This window comes from Carlito syrichta, unplaced genomic scaffold, assembly GCF_000164805.1.
Source record: "Carlito syrichta isolate Samal-C Ts95f unplaced genomic scaffold, Tarsius_syrichta-2.0.1 Scaffold314111, whole genome shotgun sequence".
Taxonomy (NCBI): Eukaryota; Metazoa; Chordata; class Mammalia; order Primates; family Tarsiidae; genus Carlito; species Carlito syrichta.
This window is the reverse complement of record NW_007258207.1, coordinates 1,226,231-1,246,933: the sequence shown is the minus strand read 5'-3', so window position 1 is coordinate 1,246,933 and position 20,703 is coordinate 1,226,231. Positions and strand designations below refer to the sequence as shown.

Sequence of the window (20,703 nt, the reverse complement as noted above, 5' to 3'; positions counted from 1 at the left end):
CATGGGTGTGTGTGTGTGTGTGTGTGTGTGTGTGTGTGTGTGTGTGTGCGCGCCCCTTGTGAATCCCTGACAAATATGTCATGTTCAATCATTTCTGACCATTCCCTAGATCCCTTTTGATTCCTGAAGGAATTAAAATTATTGACTTTCAATTCATTCTAGCAACCATTTATTGAATGCCTGTCTTGGGGCAAACTCACAAGGCAACAAGACAAGCAAGGCTATGTAAGGATAGGGAGATGAATAAACCAATTAAATTTTACTTAAAGAAAGACATTCCTACTTCAAAGTGTTCACTACTCCAAGTAAGACAAGTGCATGGGAACTTGAACAGGGGAAACCAAGGCTATGAGCCATCATTAGTTCTTGGGCTGAACAGGGCAATAATTTGACCCAATGCTTCTCAAAGTATCTACATGAAAATGATTTGGGGAGTGTTTGCCAAAAATATGAACCCTAACCCTCATCCTAGACTAACTGAATCAAAGTCTTTGCGAGGGAGGCCCTAGAAATATATATAATGTATAAACTAACATTAACTATTCCATCCCACAAAGTTCACCCAATCTAAGACACCAAGATGGTTCGTAGCTTGGTTATGAGGCTTGGTGTAATAACAAAACCAGCATCTCCCTCATTGTATTCTGCTGCATATTAGTTAGGTAGTTAATAGATATTGCTTAAAGAAAAAATGTATTCTGAGATCGAAAAGTTTGGGATATTTTGGGGTTAAATAAATTTTAAGTATGGTAATTACAAAACTTATTTGACTCAGGGCCTATTTTTTCCACATGTATCAATACTAACTTAATGTCTAGAAGCCCATTTACCAAAAATAAGAGGTATGAGAGACTAGAAAAATACTACAATCCACTCCTAAATAGAGAAAGAAACATATATGAGAACAGTATACTTCAAGTTTCCCCTATAGTTTCCAAATATGGCATAATAGGGTATATAAGGATGGATACAGGGCCCAGAATAGAGCTGGAACATAATTATTCTGCAGCAAGTTCCTGGTCACTGGGGGTCCCAAGTGTCTAGAACAAAACTATTTCATGACCTTGGGATGAACTCACTCTTAGTCAGTAATTAAGATCAACAGTTGAAGAATTGAGGCCTTCAGTGCAGGACTTGGCTTCTAACCTGAGCTCCTGAAGATCAGTTCAAAAGTTGTCAGAAGAAATGGCCTAGTTTCCCAATCTCAGTGGCATCATTGTCCAACCAGTCACCTAATCCAAAAGTGGAGGAGTTCCTCTCCTCTCTTAAACTAATTAGCTATTAAATTGGCTGCATTTATGACGTATTTTTCAGTTTACCTCCTTCTCTCTATCCCCACTACTACTGCCCTATTTCAGGCTTCCATCCACTCACACCTGTACTACTTCCACAGCTTTCTAATTGGACTTCCTACCTGAATTCTTCCTCTCCTCAGATTCATCTTCTACCCTGAACAACACACAGTTGATCATACCACTTTCCAGTTTAAAAATCCTTCAATAGGTCCCAATTACCTACTGCAAATATTTTCTCCCAAAATATGTTCTGCAAAATACCAGTACAATGCATGATTCACCAAAAAAAGGGGGCTCTTTTCAAATTGGAGGCTGGGTATCTTAATGTGTAGGTACAAAGACAAGACTACTTATCAGTGCCTGGCCTGACCCCAGTAGAGCAGAAAGGTCCAATAATTCCTTGGAGACAAAGGACCTGGAGACAGGCCCAATGAGTAAACCAATGATAAACTGCTTCCACAGTCTATCAACATCCTTGACTAGGCAATCTCAGAAGACATTCAACACAAGTGTTTATAGGATAATGGTCACTTTTCACACTTCTACAGATATGGTATTGTTCTCAGTCAGAGCCTGCTAAATATCCTCACTTTCTGCAGGAAGGCAATCTGGAACTTCAAAACTATGCATCTTCTGTTAAATACAGGGAGGTGAGGCTTTGTGTTCACAGCTTCTTTGCAAGCTCTAAATTAGGAACTGAAAAATTCAAATACCCTAAGAATCAGATGAATCACAGCTGACAAAATTCTGGCTGAGTTTCCAGAACAAGGTGTCCGATAGGTGCCCTTCCCCCAACCTCCTCAAGACATCTTCTTAGTAAACTCATCTCTAAGTTAGAAAGATCTTCCACATTTGAGTTGGCTGCTGGCTGGCATTTTGCAAGCCAGTTTCTCTATGTAAATGCAGCACTCAGATGAAAAATCTAACAACTAGTTGCACATATTACAGCCAGAACATATTTTAGTTAAAAGCGATATAAATCAAAACATTCACAGAATCTAGATTATGCATTTTTTGTCCCCTTTTCTATCTTATCCTTGTATTCGTCTGGTTTTTTTCCTTGATTTTAAATTTTGGGGGAAAATTCTCCTGCACTAAATTTGGAATGTGGCATGAACAAATTTTTTTAGCTACCTTTATATCCATGTATAATTCAAAACCAAAGCAAAACAAATATCATATTTATCAACATACTATTCAATTCTAATAAAATCCTGATAGTTATAATAGTTTGCAGTTTGCATAATTTTTTTATATTGTAGCTTTGATCCAAGGAATTTCACACACACACACACACACACACACACACACTTTATTCACAATATGACAGCTGATGAAAAGCATCTACAACAAATGGCAACAGTGTACTCAGTTATAAGATCTGCCTCATCCCTCTTATAATTCTCTTCTCTATCCTAGTAACAACTTAAGAATCTGAGCAATAAAAATAACATAAGAAACCAATCTTTAAAAATAATGTGTATGCATTTAAATCATGAAAATAAAAACCTTCAAGAAGTTTTCATAAATATGTATGCTAGCTTAACTGTAATACAACCTCTTACCTATAGTATTTAAAGACTTATGCAGTACCTCTCTACTGAGTGTCTCTGTATACCACAAACCAAGGACATACCTTTCCAGTAGTAAACATCTGAATCTTAGAACCTTATTAAACGAAACAACTGAGACTCATAGCAGTCTACTTTATTCTTTGTCTCTAGAATTGGTTGTCTGCTGTGACCACTGGCACAGTTTGGTAAGCATAAGGGCCAGCTTTCACCATGGAGATCAGGTTGGCTCTGACCTGGCAGGTATTACTAAAGACAGGGATAAAATCTACTCCCCCTGAGTCCTCCTTACCCTCCAATTCTTGCCATGGTTGTTCAGAGAGGTGAGGCATCTGAGGGCTTGGGCATGTGACACCACCACAGCAATCTGTCTTAGGAAGGGCAGGGAAGCAAAGGCCAAGATGAACATCACCAGTGAAAAAGCCTTCTGTTCCAGGCACTGAAGAGGCATGATTTTCCCATCTCCCAGAGATGGGTCACAGTCACTGTCCTTGATCAACTGGTCCACCAGTCAAGGGTTAGTATTCTTTCTGCTCTCTGAACTCTAACATCTAGTCAGTGTATGAATCTATTCCCATCTACATTTCACAATCCCTAACAATGGGAAGCAAGGGTCTTCATTCATTCCATTCTAATCCTTATCACAGCTTCCAGATTTCTCTACTAATTTCACTTGTTTTTCCAAAACAGACACCCAAAACTTCTAATTAAAGTATAACACTTGCCGGGCTCGGTGGCTCAGCCTGTAATCCCAGCGCTTTGGGAGGCGGAGGTGAGAGGATTGCCTGAGCCCGCAGGTTCGAGACCCGCCTGGGCAGCGAGACCTCATCTCTACAATAAATAAAAAAATCAGCCAGGCGGTAGTGTGCACCTGTAATTCCGGCTACTCGGAAGGCTGAGGTGGAAGGATCGCCGGAGCCCAGCAGGTCGAGGTTGCAGTGGCCGGCAGCGGCCACTGCACTCCAGTCTGGGCGACAGAGTGAGACTCCAACTCAAAAAATAAATAAATAAATAAAAATAAAGTATAACACTTGTAGAGAAATGTGCACATATTACATGTATACAGTTCAATGGATTTTCACAAATTCTACACACTGTGTAACCAGCAACCAGTCAAAATAGACTTTTTAACAGAGATACACAGGGTCTGATTCACTTTACTAAAACTAGTAAGGCTTGGTCTTCGAGCTATTATTTTCCGTGGGCTTTCTACAGCTTCCAAAACAAGTTCTGCTTTCAACACCACAAAGGAAATGCTCCTCTTAGCTAAGACATATTAAAAGTCAATATATTTTTAATAAGAAGGGTATCATCAGAACTGTAAAATCTCACATTGTAATCCCTATTCTCACTGTGTTATATGGTAGGAATCACAATATGATGGCAATTGGAGAGATCCTAATAATTATTCTGTTCTGGTCATTACAGTAGAGTACATCTAAGCCACAAGTTAGTCTGATATATACTTTCCTACATCTTCTCATTATCTGCAGAGACCTTTGAGTATTTGAAGACAGTCATGGAACGTCTTTTAGCTTAGCTTCTCAAGCTTTCACCAAAAACTTAACATTTAAATCTTATTCTCTCCCATTACTAGACTTTGTTGAGGTACTCTAAAGTCTTCATTTAAAAAAAAAAAGAGCCGGACTCGGTGGCTCAGCCTGTAATCCTGTGCTTTGGGAGGCTGAGGTGAGCGGGTTGCCTGAGCCCATGGGTTCGAGACCCGCCCGGGCAACTTGGCGAGACCTCGTCTCTACAATAAATAAAAAATTAGCTGGGCGTGGTAGCGCGCGCCTGTAGTTCTAGCTACTTGGAAGGCTGAGGCGGCAGGATCGCTGGTGCCCAGCAGGTCAAGGCTGTGGTGGCCGGGAGTAGCCACTGCACTCCAGTCTGGGCGACAGAGTGAGATTCCAACCCAAAAAAAAAAAAAAATTTTCCAGTCTCAGTGGCTCAGCCTGTAATCCCAGCGCTTTGGGAGGCTGAGGTGAGTGGATTGCCTGAACCTGTGGGTTCGAGACCAGCCCGGGCAACTTAGTGAGCCCTCATCTCTACAATAAATCAAAATTTAGCTGGGTGTGGTAACACGTGCCTGTAGTTCTGGCTACTTGGAAGGCTGAGGTGGAAGAATTGTCAGAGCCCAGTAGGTTGACACTGGGGTGGCTGTGAGCGTGCCACTGCATTCCAGCCTGAGTGACGGAGTGAAACTCCAACTCAAAAAAAAAAAGTACAGGAATTAAAATCCGGGTGACTTTGCAGTGGCATTTTTTCTACCTATGAAAGCCAACACACATGCCCAGTGGAAAATGACCAACAGTAGCTCCTTTAGGGCTACACCAGCATCTTCAGAGATGTGCTTTAAGAATGCCTTCAAATTACAAGCTTCTGTCTACAGATGTAAATATATACTCAGACAATATAGCAATACAGATGGAACCAGATCACCTCTTCAAACCACCCTCTGCCCTTCCCTACTTAGTGCTCTTGCACTGTGTGGCTGACCTCTAAACTCTGCTCTGTGGCTTGGGTTGGGTTTGGCCAGTAAGTGTCCTGGCATAGAACAGACTAAGGGAGGAGAATGAGATTAGGGTATTTATCCCCTGGCTTCCTTCCGGTGGGATGCCCTCAGGCTGCCTGTATCCCTTCTCAGGGAAAGCTGCATCCTTCTCAAGGTAGGTTTCTGGACAGAACTCAGTCTTCCCAGGTTTCTATAACCATGCCATTTCCTAGTCCTGTTGGGCCTAGGGGCAGTAGCAACTCCGCAGTTACCAGTCCTGGGGTCGCACTATCCCTTGTAGTTTCCTTACACCCTACTGATACCTTTTCATTTTATTAAACCCTCTCAGTCTGTCCTAATTTGAGCATGTTATCTGTGTGTTGTAGGTATTCTGAGTGATACAGCAACACTTTTGCCTCCAGAACATATAGTCCTGGCACCATTTACAAATATTGCTGTCCCTTTTGCCTTTTAAAAATATTGCTACTGAATCTTATAAAAATTTTTTAATTGGAAGCTCATGGAGATGAATTGTAAATGAAAAAGACAAAATAAAAATGGAATTTGGATGCTCTTGGCTAAGGCCAAATGTAGCATTAACTTGCAACTGTCATCAAGACCAGCGTACAAATCATGAGACTCTAACATTTCCCTAAGACCCAAAACTTCTTTCTGATATTCTCTAGCATAGAGATTTTATGTTCATTGAAGTTCTATGGATGTATTATCATTTTAATCCACAATAGCTTGGGACTTCAAACAGTATCATAAATCAACATCCAACAACAGGGAAGAAAGAAATTGGGAAGCAAATCTGATCTCCAAGTAGATAAAGGTCTCACCATTTGGGTCAGAGAGCAATCTGTTCTGTGTCTTGGAGATTCTTCCAACTCCCAACTGCTTTGTAAGCTGTCAAGCACCATACAAATAGTATGATTATACCACTCTTCAGAAGTTGATTCCAGGCTTTTATAGTATTAACCCTTCAAATTTGGTATCATAAAAAAAAACAGTCCTCTGGAAAGAGACGTGAGAAGAGTTCTAGTTCCAGTACTATTACAAATTAGGTAATGTTAAACATCTAACCTCTCTGATCCTCAGTATTTTTGTCTGTGAAATGAAGAGGGTAGATAAAACTTCTCCAAGCTGTGTGTGTGTGTGTTTTTGTGTGTATGTGTGTTTTAAATCAAATGATTACAACAGAAAGTAAGTAAATTATTTCTATGGAATCTGGAGGCCATATCCTAGAGGTGCTTCCCATAATCAACAAACCTCTTTGAAGTTTTATATTTCAGGTTAAAAATGTTAAGGTAAATTAGATTTATTCTCAATCAAAAAAGAATGTTTGTTTTAATATAAAAATGTTTTACAATGCTCAACCAATACTTATAAATCTTAAAATGTGCTAATCCTTTGATCAAGCAATCCTACTTCTCTGAAGCTATTTTTTGAGTCAAAGTCTCACTCTGTTGCCCAGCCTGGAGTGCAGTGGCACATTCACGGCTACCACAGCTTTGATTTGCTGGGCTCAGGCGAACCTTCCGCCTCAGCCTTCCAAGTAGCTGGAACTACAGGTATATACCACCATGCTTAGCTAATTTATTTACTGAAGTGACGAGGTCTCACCAAGTTGCCCAGGCTGGTCTTGAACTTCTAGGCTCAGGCAATCCTTTCACCTCCACCTCTCTAAGTGTTGGGATTACAGGCGTGAGCTACTGCATCCAGCTTTCAGAAGCCATTTTAGGGAAATGCTCCAAGTGTGCACAAAGATTCATGTAAAAGAATGTTAACTGTAGCATTTATCTGCAGGACTGAAAAATGAGAATACTGTAAATATCTATCAGTGGGCAAAATTCATTAAGGTAAAACCACATTGTACAGCAATATGTCATTGTTTATTACAAAGAATCAATTGTTATGAAAAAAGACCCATAGTACACTTTTAGGTGATGAGGGCAAGTCACAGAATATTATTTATTATTATCTTATTTGTATTTTTTATTACAAATATGATGTGTGCTTGTAAGTATATTTTTCTAAACAGTCTTACTCATCAGTGCATAGAAATGGATATACATTGAATTACTAAGAACAGTTACCAGTGGGGAGGGCAGAGGATCAAGAGATCATCAAGATTCAATTTTTTATATTATATATTTTTGTATTATTTAAATATTTTTTTCCCCAAGTACCCCATTTCACCGAATCTAAGATACCAATGATAGATTACGTACTTACCACTAAGGGGGAAAAAAACAATACTGTAAGATAACATTTATTTTAAGATGTATCCCATGTTTGATATATTAAATATTGGGGGGTGCCACTGGATCAATAAAATAGAATATATGACTTTTGGTATTTTTTATAACATAGAAAAAATTACCATTGACACTCTAGGAATATGCATCATATTTTATGTACCAAATTTTGGGTTTTCAGTTGACTAACGATAGAATTTGGCTAGCAAATGATCTTTTCTTTTTAAAATCTAATATCTACCTAGGTTTCTTTGATCTGTGTGCTTTCATTCCTTACTCTACTCTGCAAGATCCTCGCATTTCACAAAGGACCCTGTGCATCATGGTAACTAAATGTTCTGTGTTCTCCTACCTTATCAGCTTTACCTTAGTTTCATTCCTATATTTTAATCATTAACAACAGGATCAAGTGAGAGATGATTTTAAAATCTGAAAAATAAATTCTTAATACCATCACTTGAATCAACAGAGCCATTGAATCAAATGAACCCTGAGATATGAATCTCTAGGACATCATTTGAAATTAGATGATATTAGGCTATCAGTAAGTCTTTGGAAATAAGCTAGGGAAGTATTCTGTTTTTCTGCTAAGCATTTTAGCATTATATTCATGATAGTTTTCTAGCTTGATGATAAATCTTTGCCTCCAACTTTTACTTCATTCAAGCATTATTTAAAGGAATAGTTGAAAACTTGGGCTCATATCAAGATTGCCTCTTTCTCATCCTTGTGTCCTTTCACCTTCTTACAGAAGAAAATTAAACAGATTAGACACGGTTATTTCTTTTAAAAGTAATGAATGACTGTTTATAAATTAATGAATATTCTTAGCAAGGTGGCATGAATGAATAAATAAATCAACATTAACGTCTCTTAGAATTTATCATATTCCTGTGTTTTCCAATTGATTGACTTTAGAACAGCCAAATGGATAATAATCATAAAGAGTTGAAGAAAATGCTGTAAAGCGAGAAAATATTGAACAAATATTCTTTATGACTAGGCATCACAATCATAAAAAATGATTTGAAAAATTTTTTTATATCAACACTCTCCTAGCATTGCTCAGATACCTTTGCCAAGAAGGAAAAATAATTTAAAGCAGAAATATCTTTCCTCCATCATCTGGAAGAATTAGGAGAAACTTACTTCTCAACAAGCTGTTGCTTTTGATTTTTTTTTCTTAGAGATGAGACTCAAGTATTTCCAGCTCAAGTTGCTGTGGGCTGGAAGAGCACCATGGGTATTGGCAAGCAAACAAGCAACAGACAAAGCATCTTTCTTGGCTTCTAGTGTTAAAAGCCTTAAATAAAACATTTCCCCTTTCAAACATCCAGTCTTCTCAATGAGGTATACCATACACACCTTCTTCCTTCAAAGATTCTGAAAAGGCCAGACATTCAGACTCATACAGTCTAAGCTCTGACACCTTACTCAGTATGTACAAAACAACAGTAATTGAGAATTTCAAAAGCAAATGGCATTTGGTGGCATTTGTATCCCAACTGAAGAAAATACTTACCAGCAAAAAAAACTCACAAAATTTTGGGTGTCAAGAATTCTTAGAAATGATCTAATCAAATTTCATTTTATAGAAGGAAAAAATGAAGATTAGAGAGATTAAATTTCTTGCCCCAGGACACTGATACTAAGTGGCAAAGATCAAGACTTCCAACTCCTGGTGTTCTTTCAATTACACCCTACCACTCCCTTTTCCAAAACAAAATAATATAATAAACTAATCATAAGTTTACCCATCAACCACTATAAAATTTTTTGGAAATCACTATCAAAAACCATGCAAGGACTCTGAAAATAAACCAAAGAATATGGTGGGACTATCAGAACCTGTAGAGAAAGAGGCAAAATTAGGTACCAAACATGTAAATATGTTCATAATATACATAACAATAATAGTAGATAACTATTTAGATTTAGAGTCTATTATCACTGACACTTTAGAGATGAGAAAACCAAAGGACAGAAAGTTTAAGAAATGTACTCAAAGCCACAAGCTTGGAAGCTGGAACTCAATCCCTGGAAACTTGGCGCCGAGCCTCCACTTTTAATCATGACATTGTGACGCTACACAACTGTTTCATAATATAAAGTACAAAAAGTAAACTTGACATTTTCCTGGTTGATAGACATACTTAAGTAGAAGATAACATTTTTAAAGCCTGACGGAGATTTTAAAAGATTGAGAAGCAGTTTAACTACAACCCTTTCAATCACCAAACTTTTCAACAAAGCTACATTGAAGGTCAGAATCTTTTTTCTACACGATGCTCAAGCTAAAAAGAAAAGAAATATTAAGGAATAATAAGAATTAAAAGGGCAAAATAAAAGAGTTGTTATTCACAAACTACACCATCAAGTTTCTGAATATTGACAGTTGCCAATCTTCATGTCAGGGTGTAACTTCTAGATCAATTCCTCTGAATGAAAAAGCTAAAAGCAAATTCAAAACATCCTGTTTTATAGCTAATGCTTTTCAATATTTCTGACAACAGATGCACAAGGAAAAAAGTATATAAGAAGTACTAATAGTGTGGCACCAATTAAGAAGAGAGAAAATATTTACAACTAAAACTATATGGTTATGTTATTAAATATATATCTATGTAGAACAAGAGCAAGTATTGGCCTATTTTGGTCTCAAAGATTGTCACGCGAGCTCTCTGGACTACCTTTTTTTGGCATTCCAATGAGTACTGTAAAAATAGCTGCACAGTTTTATCTTAGATTCTTCGAAGTCTGAAGAAGTTCAAAGTCCATCACATAAAAGTCTATAACTTCCAGCCTGCTGTCATTATTTTATATGAACTGTAAACTTCCTCAGGTTTTATACACTAAGATGTATTGAGGCCAGGGCATGAGTTTACACACCAGTGCCCTAGGCTCAAGTGAGAACTCACACATTCACCCAATGAGACCTTTCCAATGTGACATGTTAAAGCTTTTACTGGTTTGCACAGTTCCCATGGCCTAATACAAATGCATGAAAGGCACCTAAATCAGTCTGATTGTGTAGATGAGAACACAGAACCTACATCTGTTGAGCTTTTTTAGTACAATAGTTAACTTAGCCTCATGGATATCTGAGTTCATGACTTGATGATTCTTTGAAAGGACTAGGAGGAGAGGCAAGAGAAGGGAATGAAAAATGATAACTAGTACAGTAATGCCCTCTTGTCCTCCTTAGGTGGCTTCGTTCACCTAGGTAAGAGACGTTGAAGGGGAGATGGTGGCCAGAACAGAGAGAACTGTCCACATAGAAATAAGGTCCAAGCTGAACCCTCATAAAAAAAGAAGAGAAAGGCAACAGGAAGCCTTCCTCCTCTACCATAAAAGAATGGTTTTCCTAGTTATTGCCGACCTTAATACGAAACATCATGCGCCACAGAATAGTGTAATGTCCATGGAGTTCATACACAGGGAGTCACAGGGCCTTATTCTAAAATCCTGGATGAATTCATCATAACCTAATAACAATAAGAACAGCAGCAGCAGAAAAGACCCAGAAAGCACCTGGGGAAAGGCAAGAATTGATACTAATTCTTCCGTCTGTCAGTTGAAGACAGAAAATTAACAAGAAAGTGGCAAGATCAACAATCTGGGAGGGGCAAATTCTTGAAATCTGATCAGATTTAAGGAACGTCTGTTTAGATCCAGGCCAATTACATCTAGAAATCTTTTCAATGTATATTTTAGAAAACCATCATTGTTAAAAATCGATTGATTGACAAGAAAGCCCTGTTCATCATTTACTTAACACACCCTAGCCAAATACCAAAATAGCTCAGCTGATTAAAACAAGTTGATTTTCTCAGTCAGATTTCTTACACAAATCACAAGCAGCATTTGTTTTTTTTCTCTGGTCAGTGATGCCAACATCCACTCCTTGGATTATTTTACAGACCAATCCTCGTTCTCTATAAATAGGCCAGAAAGACTTTCTGACCCCAGAAGGGATGCTCTGATCCACCAAACCATACAGATCTCTGGCCTTGTTTCCAAAAGAAATGTAATTCTTACTATCCCTACAGTGTTTTTCTGAAGGTCCTTAAACACATAAATCCTTCTGTGTGAAATTTATCTTCCTCCCTAGCAAGAACAAGGACGTATCTTCATATTTAAAATAACTTTATTATATCTTTGAAAGTAGCACTCCTTTATTCTCTTATGGCTGTGTTGCCTTTCAACCTCTGGGGTATCTTTCTTTACATCGAGAGCAGTTAATTTTCCTTCTCCAAAAGCTCTACAGTAAAAACCTCCCATTAGCATTAACCGTCAATCAGCAAAGCATGAAACATATCTATATATGAATGTATGAAGGTGTACAGTATATGCGCACACGTGGGTACAGACATTTAGACAAACATACATAGTTACACAGCTTACAGAAAATGAATAGTTTAAATAATTAACAAAAACTATCCTTATAATAATGTGTAGGTACATACAGATTTAAACATGTGCTTTCATATTATACATTTAAATATTATATACACATTATAGTTTGTAAAACTTCACTTTACCTTTCACATCCATAAGATTTCTAACAGTTTTACTAAATAAATTATGGCTCCTTTCTATGATTGAAAACATTTAAAGAACATATTTTCTCCTCTGGCAATTGCCCTGCATTATGATCTGATCATCTTTTGAATCGGAAAAGATCAGGTCTCTCCCTCTAAATGCTTTAGAATGTAAGCATTTGGAAACGGAAGCAATTGTGTCAGAGAAATCAACTATTAATTCTACATGCAGCTAATCCTGGCTTCACTTTACAAAAATTTATTCTAAGAATCTGTATTTCAAGTTGCTCAAAATTCCAGGAGGTCCATGTAGGAGCTTTCAATTTTGCAAAGCATCTCCTGCACAGGCCAGTTCTAGTCCTGGTGTGCTCAGTATCTTCTCAAGTGAGAACAGTATTTAACAGAATAGAAAGCCACACACAGTAGCAGGTTGAGAATGACCTATTTACATATATGTACATCGATTATCTAAAAGGGTATGTAGCAATATGTTAACAGTGATTATCTCTGTGTGGTGGGTCTTAGGCAACTTTTTCTGCTTCTCTGCTCCTTTCATATAGCCCTATAAGAATATCCTTCTTATAGTTTGTGTAATAAAGCTGCTGAACATCTATTCCTAAAATAATTCCACAAACATTAAAATACACAATGAATCCATTTATAAAACATGTGGACACACCAAGGAGCAGATCTACAGAAATCTGTTGTGAATCAGATGAAAATACATAGTGGACACGGGGGGGCTCAGTCCTTGAAAAACACTTCGGTCACCAGGACCTGTATTGAGAAAGACATGGTGGGAGGCAGTGAAGGTAGAATAAGGCAGCCCTTATACAGGAGACAATGTTGGGAGAGTCTGTGTGCATGACCCATTGTAGCTGGCCTGGCCTAGGTATGGCCTCAGCCGTAAGCACACACTTCACTATCCATATCAAGGTAACACAAGAAGTAATGTGGTGTTATGTATGAAATCTCCTGTTCTTATACAGAACCTTACTGTGGAGCACTGAATGATCTTTTGCACTTCTTCGCAATTCTGAATGATCCAGGTTCTTAACTACCTCCTGGAAACCAGAGCAGAAATTAATGGACTTTCCCAAAAAGACTCCACAGGATTCAAGATTCTAAACTGCCCAGACTCAAGTGTATTTCAGCATGTTCCTCATTCCTCTCTCTTCATATATACAGTACGTGAAATACAGAGGTTACAGACTAAAATCTAGGGCACTGGGAGTATACTATCTACTTTTGGACCAGACTCTTAAGAAAAGCCTCGCATCACAGTACCAAAATCTCTCTCATACTGTGGGGATGTGAGGTGCTAACAGTGTATAATAATGCTTTATTCTTATTCAGAATAGAATAAAATAGTCCCTAGGCGAGATGATCTTATTACAGGCTTGCTGTGTGAACACATTGGCTATAATCACTTATCACAAGTTAACCCCACACAACCCACACAGATATTTTCAACAACACAGAGCTGTAGGATATATGTGGATGACTCCCCAACCCCCCCAAAGGAAGTGCCGTACTCAGCTTTTAGTGCCTGTATATTCTCGGACTGCAGCTGGCCATCTGAGAAAAGCCTCTCCACGCCTATCCACAGACCTGTTCCGAGAGCTTTGCTTCAATCTGGGCAAAACCCCACACTTACAGCCATAAATGCATTGGCACTGAGAAAGACTGCTGAGGATGTGGCACTCCAGGTGTGGCTTTATTTGTCACTTCACCAGGTCAGCTATTTAGGCCTAGTCTTCTCCATTGGCTTGAAGCTCTGTTCACACCATCTTGGGTAACACATCACATTATTCTTCCTTATAAAAACAAATAAACTCAAATGAGCATTCAGAGTCAGTTCACCCCTCCGAACATCTGCCTTTCCCTCTGACTTATGTGACATGGTTTTGAGCCCACCCACCTGAAAGCCTCCCATACTCTCAACTGAGGGTTGGCCAGATGCCCATCTTCACTCCTCGGGATTCCCACCTTCCTCACCTCCGCGGATGTGTACAGCCCCGAGGATCTCAGCCTGTTGGCCACCACTGAGTCACCAAGAGCACAGCACTGCAGTACCTAGGACTACCCGCCATCAACTATCGCCATGGAGTCAAGTCACTGCACTCTTCACTTCCCTCCCTACAGAAAAACTCAGCTGTCCTGTGAGGCTAGACCAAAAGGGGAAAAAAAATGTTTTCATACTTATAATGGCTCCTCTCTGAACCAGTGCATCTGAAATGTATATAGTTCTGGAGAACAAGGAGCTGGATACATTAGTTCCTAGTCAACTCTTCAAAGCAGTCAGTTTCTAAAGGCATTTCTGAAATGACTCCAATCCACTTCAGTGCAATACATTGCCCAAGTTTAAAATCAGTGGCTGAAAATAAAACTTATAATTCAATAAGGCATCACATGTTTCATATCTGAGTGTGAAGAGAAGGGGCATAAGAAACAATCAGGCCTCCTGAAGAACCCAGCCGGGAAAGCTGGTTTACCAAACTCCTATAATTTCCTTCTCCATTCTCCCACCCCACCTGCAAGTGTGGCCCATCTCAGTTTCAGTCACCAATGTTTTAGACTACAGTCCCTGGCAATAAACTGACAGTCTGATCAATTATGAGCATGTTGGGCAACATGCAGAGAGACTTTGCAGAAACAGAGTTAGAGTTAGAACTAACACACAGACAGGAAGGAAAAATGGAATGCCTTATCAGAACTGAGGATTTCTATCTTTCATGGATAGCGCATCATTTCATACATACGTCTGCACTGACGTATACCATAGGGGTTTTTTTGGTTATAATCTGTTTATTTGGTGGTTTAGCCAGAGAACCTTATATAACACAATCCAGTTTCAAATGTAGCAACATGTATGGCATTGCACTAGTATAAAATTCAGACTCCCCAAAGCTCTTTCCCTTAGCCACCCCCAACCATTCCACCTTGCAAGGATTCTATGTATTGATGGAAAAAAAACAACAACCAGGAACTATCACCAGCAATAGTAAAATGAGAGATTCGGAAATCAACTTTACCCTATATTCAAAAGCTTGAATTCTATGGTATGCTTTTAGGAATTTCAGAAAAACCATCTCATCCTGATTTCAACAGACTTGCATGAGCCTGACCTCCAGGGAAAAGGAGTAGTCCGGTATTCTAAACCAAAACACACGTGAGTCTACTTCGCTCTTCCAGGGTAAAGTATAGGCACACTACCCGCTGCCTCTGCGCTGGGGTGCTGTATGACCACAACCTTTGCATCTGATTTCCTTAACAAAGAAGCAGTAGATCTGCACTGCTTGTTTGGCCAGAAAGCACACAATAATACAGCTATAGCTTAGGAACTTCCATTCATGCTAGCTCAACAAACAATGTATATTATATAATGAATGAGGCTTTTCTACGAACCCTGCTGTTGGAAAACATAGGCACTTTCTGCATAGTTTAAACCAGTCTACAAAGAGCAGTTACCCCCTGTGAGATCAAACGTGGAACCAGTAACGTATAAATTCAAACAGTCTACACTCTTAGATGCCTTTGCTATCACCCTAATTTCTTTTTTACTTGACAATAAATCATTTCAGTTACCTATAAACTATACAGAGAACATTTACACAGCAGCCAGTAAGCACCAGAACGATGTTGGCTTTCTGCTCCATGTTCACTGCGTTGCCTAAGAAATAAGGGGGGGGGGCAGTGGGAGGAGGGAGAGGAGGGGAGAGGAAATCAGCTATCTATGAAAATACTTACAGCCTCCGAGTCTTCAATTCCATGCAGGTACAAATTGTCATACATGGAGGTCTGATAATCCAAAGCACCTCTTTCAAGGCAAAAACAAAATTGCTGCAGAAACCACAGCTAGAGCTTAAAGAGAAAAGGCCTGCTTGGAAGAACTGCGCCTGCCTTATCAATTCCTGTGGATTTACCAGGCAAGATGCTATTCATTCACACCACACAGGGTGAGGTTATCCCCAGAGGCAGTCCAGACCTGGCATTTTATCTGCCTTCCCAATACAGAGCATAAAAAGCAAAACCCTTCCTCAACCACAGACTGGTGACTGAGCTAGGAAAGCAGCCTCTGATTGGCTCGGCTTCCCTGCTTCAGTCAGCTGAAGAGCATTCCCTCAGAGAGTGGAGGGCGCCTCGGAGCATCCTACCCAGCAAAGAGCTGCTTCCTGTTTCGCCTGTATTGTTAGTTCTACAATAAACACTTATCAATAACCAAAAGGCTGCGTGGAATGTTTGGAAAGGCAGACTATTGAATACTCTAAACACAACTGCTCATCTTCTTAATTAAATTCACAATTGGAGAAGGGAGTGAAGGAGAGATTTTTATTTTCAGAGAATACTGTGTAAAGACAGGCAAGCAATTACCAACCTCCACCCAACATCTGTACTTAACAGATGCATTTAAGTCAAAAGGGCAATAAGTCATAAAAATGAGAAAAAAAAAACAAACAAGGTGAAGGAAAATGGATAAAATAAATAGATGGTAAGATTTCCTATGGGAATTTCTACTGTAAAAGTTTTCAAAATTCTCGCTGAAGTCTCTGCCTCACTGGCAAGAAAACACTTCCATGTCCCAACTAGTGAAGTTTGAAAAGGAAGCCAAAAGCCCCTCAACTTTTAGAGGCAAAATTTGTAATCTCTTTTTAATTTTTTTAACCTCCTTTAAGCGATAGCCAATATTTTCATCTAAATTATTCATCCCCTTTCCCTTGCATAAATTTTTAATTTCCTTAAAACAGCATTGATCTTTCCCCCAAAACCCAAATAGAAAAGTCCTACTTATTCCCCTGTTCCTACCACACCACAACTCAGGTTGACCCAGGACAGGTTCCACATAAGGGTAGCCTGACATGATGCTTCCCTAGGTACTTAAAGTTTTCTGGTCAACCAGTAAGGCACTGCAGTTGTGAAACAGGAACGCTCTACTAGCTTGCTATAAAAGAAGTTCACTCTAAATTTGGGTGGGGGGGGGAAAGAAGTTGGTGAGAGGGAAAGAACATAATCTAGAGAAGCTGAATGACTCACCGGGGTAAGCAATGACCCAGAAACTCAGCATCAGCTTCACCACTAATGGGTCAGATGACTCTGGACCAGTCAGTCACCATCTCTATGGGCTTTAGTTTCTTCACCTGCCAAACTGAGGTAAGAAATAACTCAGGGAGAGAATTCTGCACATCTAAAGTGCAATATAAACACTTATCATTGATAGGCCTGCTTTGTCAGCTGGAAGGCATTGGCTGCTGTTCACAGGAGCTCAGCACAGGAGTAACTGGCTGGCCCTGGACCTAGGAAATGAGGCCTGTCCTTCCAGCTAGTATCTCTGAAAAGCGTAACTCCAAAAGGAACAAGCCTGAGTCACAAAAAGCAGCACAAGAGTTACAACTGCTGAGCAGAACACAGTCCTTCCAGGTCTGTGCTGACGCGTTTGTGTCTTACAATCACAGTTGCACACCATGGGAGTGGCATCAATACTTCGGTAACTTTCAAATACAAAAGATGGCAAGGAGACTCGGCTGTACTTCAGAATCCCAAAATGGAAGGGTTCATATGGGATGTCATCTTTGAGGCTGTGCCTGCACAGATGAGAGGACAACAGCAGAAGATGGGCGCAATCAACTGGATTCCGCAGAGAGAAACGCGGTGCTGGCTCTACCTGTTGGCAACTGTGCATGTTGGAGCATGTCACTGCTCAGTCAAGACCTCAGTTTCCCTCACTCCCCCTTACAGCAAAAGAATTAGATCAAAGGATTGCTAGGCTCAAATTCATCTATCAGATTCTGTTATTTTAATTAATTCTAACTTCAGCCACATGCTATTTTAGCCAGAATCTACAGAAAATTGAGATAAGAAGGTCTTTTTTTTTCCTCCTTAAATTCTCCAGCTCATTTCTGTACTTGACCACTTCAATTGAGAGCGTAGATAATTTCCTGATTGTTTTAAAACGAGAATCTAAGTTAAGGGAAGAAGAAAGAGGCATTTCACTTTCACAGTTCACCAAGATAAGAGAGACTGTTCCCTGTTGGGAAACGTAGACATGGGCTCAATACCTCTTCCATGTTAGCTGCCTTGGAACACTCCCTATAGCCAATCTGAGGGTCTAAAAGAAGTTTTAAAGAGCAGTGACTCGTTTTATGGAATACTAATGCACACAGTAAGCGAGTCTGACTCAGGGCAGGATGCCAGGAGAGAGATACTGGATTAAGCATAGCAGCTGGTGGTTACTCCTTGAAAACCTACAGCTAGCCCCTCATAAACTAAGAACAGACATGAAGCAGGGTTTGGGGCTGCCTGCTTCCCAGAAGTTAGAAAAATGCTGGTCTCAAAACCACAAACTGTTAGAGGTAGGGGAACCCCAGAAGTCACCTAATCTAGACCTTTCAATATCCAGAAGAGCTAATGCTTTATTCAAAGTCATATTTTTTTTATTTGAGTGTTCCTTCCCCACTCTCCGCTTGTTAGAGTTTTCAAGATAAGGGATGAGGAACAGTAGACATGTTCCCAAGAAGAATTTGGTAAAATCGAGGGAAGTCATTTTGGTGGGAAAAACCCTATTCTTTCCCACTCCTTCCACTCTAAAAATTGTCTTTTCAGAAGTCATTTGGTCACCCATTGCTGATAACTAAAAATGTCTGGATCTACACAGAATAAGCACCACACCTGTGAGTTGCCTAAAGGTTTCAACCAAATGCTTGGGCTGATTCCAGACTTCCAGAAGAATCTCAGTGAGAAATTCAGTTCTGGACCTCCCCAAAGGAACTCTAAGGATTTCCAGAAAAGTGAACTTAGAACTCTGGAAGAATCTTGAAACTGACCATCTCTGTCCCAAGATTCTCCGAACTGAGACCAGGCTGAGAAGTAGTGAGAGGTCCCTAGGAGCTTCCTGGGCCTGCTTCAGATCACCTCAAGTTTCCAGCATTTGATGAAAGGGTCTAGGGATTTCAGCAGGTTCAAGTGCCAAGGGCCAAATTTCAAGGGTATTATACTTCACTGCAGCAAGAGGTGAAAAGCAACCAAGAGACTGGCATCCTCTTGGTTTTGACTTTAAGAGTTCTCCATTGGAGGGACGAATTGAGAGAATGAAGAGCAACTACTCACTCCCCAGTCCACTTCTCCCATCTGAGGCTACAATGGGGAAAAGTCTGAAAATCTTGTGAGTCCTCTTGTGTTGGTGTTTCCCGGAAACTACCTACTTCTCACCATTGAGTAGCCTCAAGGAGGCTGTCTCCAATTCTGAGTTTGCCATGCTGAATGTATTTCTGACCTACTTCATTTCAAGTCATCTCTCATCATGATCATGATCAACAGCTCAAAGACAAAAGACCCTGTAAAAAGGCATTGCCTGTATAATTCTATGTTTATAAATCCAAAATGATTCTTTGTGAGGAGGTTGTTTTTGCAATTTGACAAATGCTTCAACTGAACTCAATCCAGTAGAGGAAGTGGGGTGGCCCTCAACAAATCAGGAAAGCTCTATTCTGTATCATAAGAGAACATTACTTTCTATCAGTTTTGTGTTGATTTCAAATTTAAGGACATGGAGTTCCTTTTCCTTACCCAATGCTGGGCTTTGGAACAGCAAATTCATGGAATTGACAGTGGCATACAAAGAACAAGCATTTCTGTTTTCCATTTGTTTGGAAAGGGAGAAGAGGGAGAGAAAAGTCGAGTGGATAATTAGCTATAAGTCTTAGATAGCCATGATCAAGACAAATGGTGCAGATTTAGAAGCAAAAGGAAATTCTGCTAATTTTCCATCTAGATTTCTCTGGAATGTAGGTTTTCTAAACCATTGTAGCTATGTGTTTACAGCAGGACTCTGAGCAGTCAGGGAAGAGACAAAAGAACAATGTTTGGACTCAGCAAAGACTGGCCTTCTTGTTGGCTCTGTGGGTTAGAACACAAGCCTAAGGTCTTTGTTTGCCAATTCAGTTTTGGGAATTATGCTGCTCTTTGTTCCTGTTTAAATTTTACTAAGGGACCAGAGTCTGCTAGATGATGTTCTCCCCTTCTACTTTGCAAGTTTTAATCCACTCCTTTGTCTCTAGAAATCTGCATGGCATTGCAAGCATTAATATCATAGCCCTGTTTTCTTTCCTCCCTGGCACTACTCAGACAGGAGGTGGCCACAGGGCAGGCAGATAAGGGAATGAAAACAAAACAAAACAAAAAAACTACTGGCAATAGATTTCGCTTCTCACAGTCCTCTGCTGTAGTCCTCTGAGTTCAATTTTAGACCTTACTACCTAGGCAGGCATATCCTTGAGTCTCTCTAGGCCTCATCTGTACCATGGAGATAGTTCTGAAATGAATTGAGTTAGTATGTAAAAGGTACATAGGAGGCAAAATGGAAGAATGGGTCTTTTTTTTAAAGGGACGTAGTATAGAGCGAGGGTTACCTATATTGCTCAGCTCCAAGGGCTCCATGCACTCTGTGTAAATGGTCCCCCTGGCATCACACAATAGGTATACTATGGGATAGGGCGGTTAAGAGCAGGGACTCTGGAGCCAGACTGCCTGCATATCCCAGCTCTG

General features: G+C 39.7%; 1 protein-coding gene across 5 annotated transcripts in view; it reads right to left on the bottom strand.

The window, feature by feature from the left end:
* Window positions 1-16,330, bottom strand: part of CACNB4 (calcium voltage-gated channel auxiliary subunit beta 4) — a 134,221-nt gene extending 117,891 nt beyond the window's left edge. For 2 of the 5 annotated variants that reach the window (XM_021719070.1, XM_021719073.1), the window contains exons 1-2: window positions 15,913-16,330; window positions 13,820-13,979 (exon numbers count right to left, since the gene is read on the bottom strand). In XM_021719070.1, coding sequence (XP_021574745.1) covers window positions 13,820-13,825 — 6 coding nt within the window. In that variant the 5' untranslated portion in view covers window positions 13,826-13,979; window positions 15,913-16,330. Of the gene's footprint in view, window positions 1-12,603; window positions 12,762-13,819; window positions 13,980-14,160; window positions 14,328-15,912 lie in introns of those variants that run through there. The other 3 variants (XM_021719072.1, XM_021719071.1, XM_008071074.2) reach the window with 3 other exon arrangements.
* Between the last annotated feature and the right edge of the window lie 4,373 nt (window positions 16,331-20,703).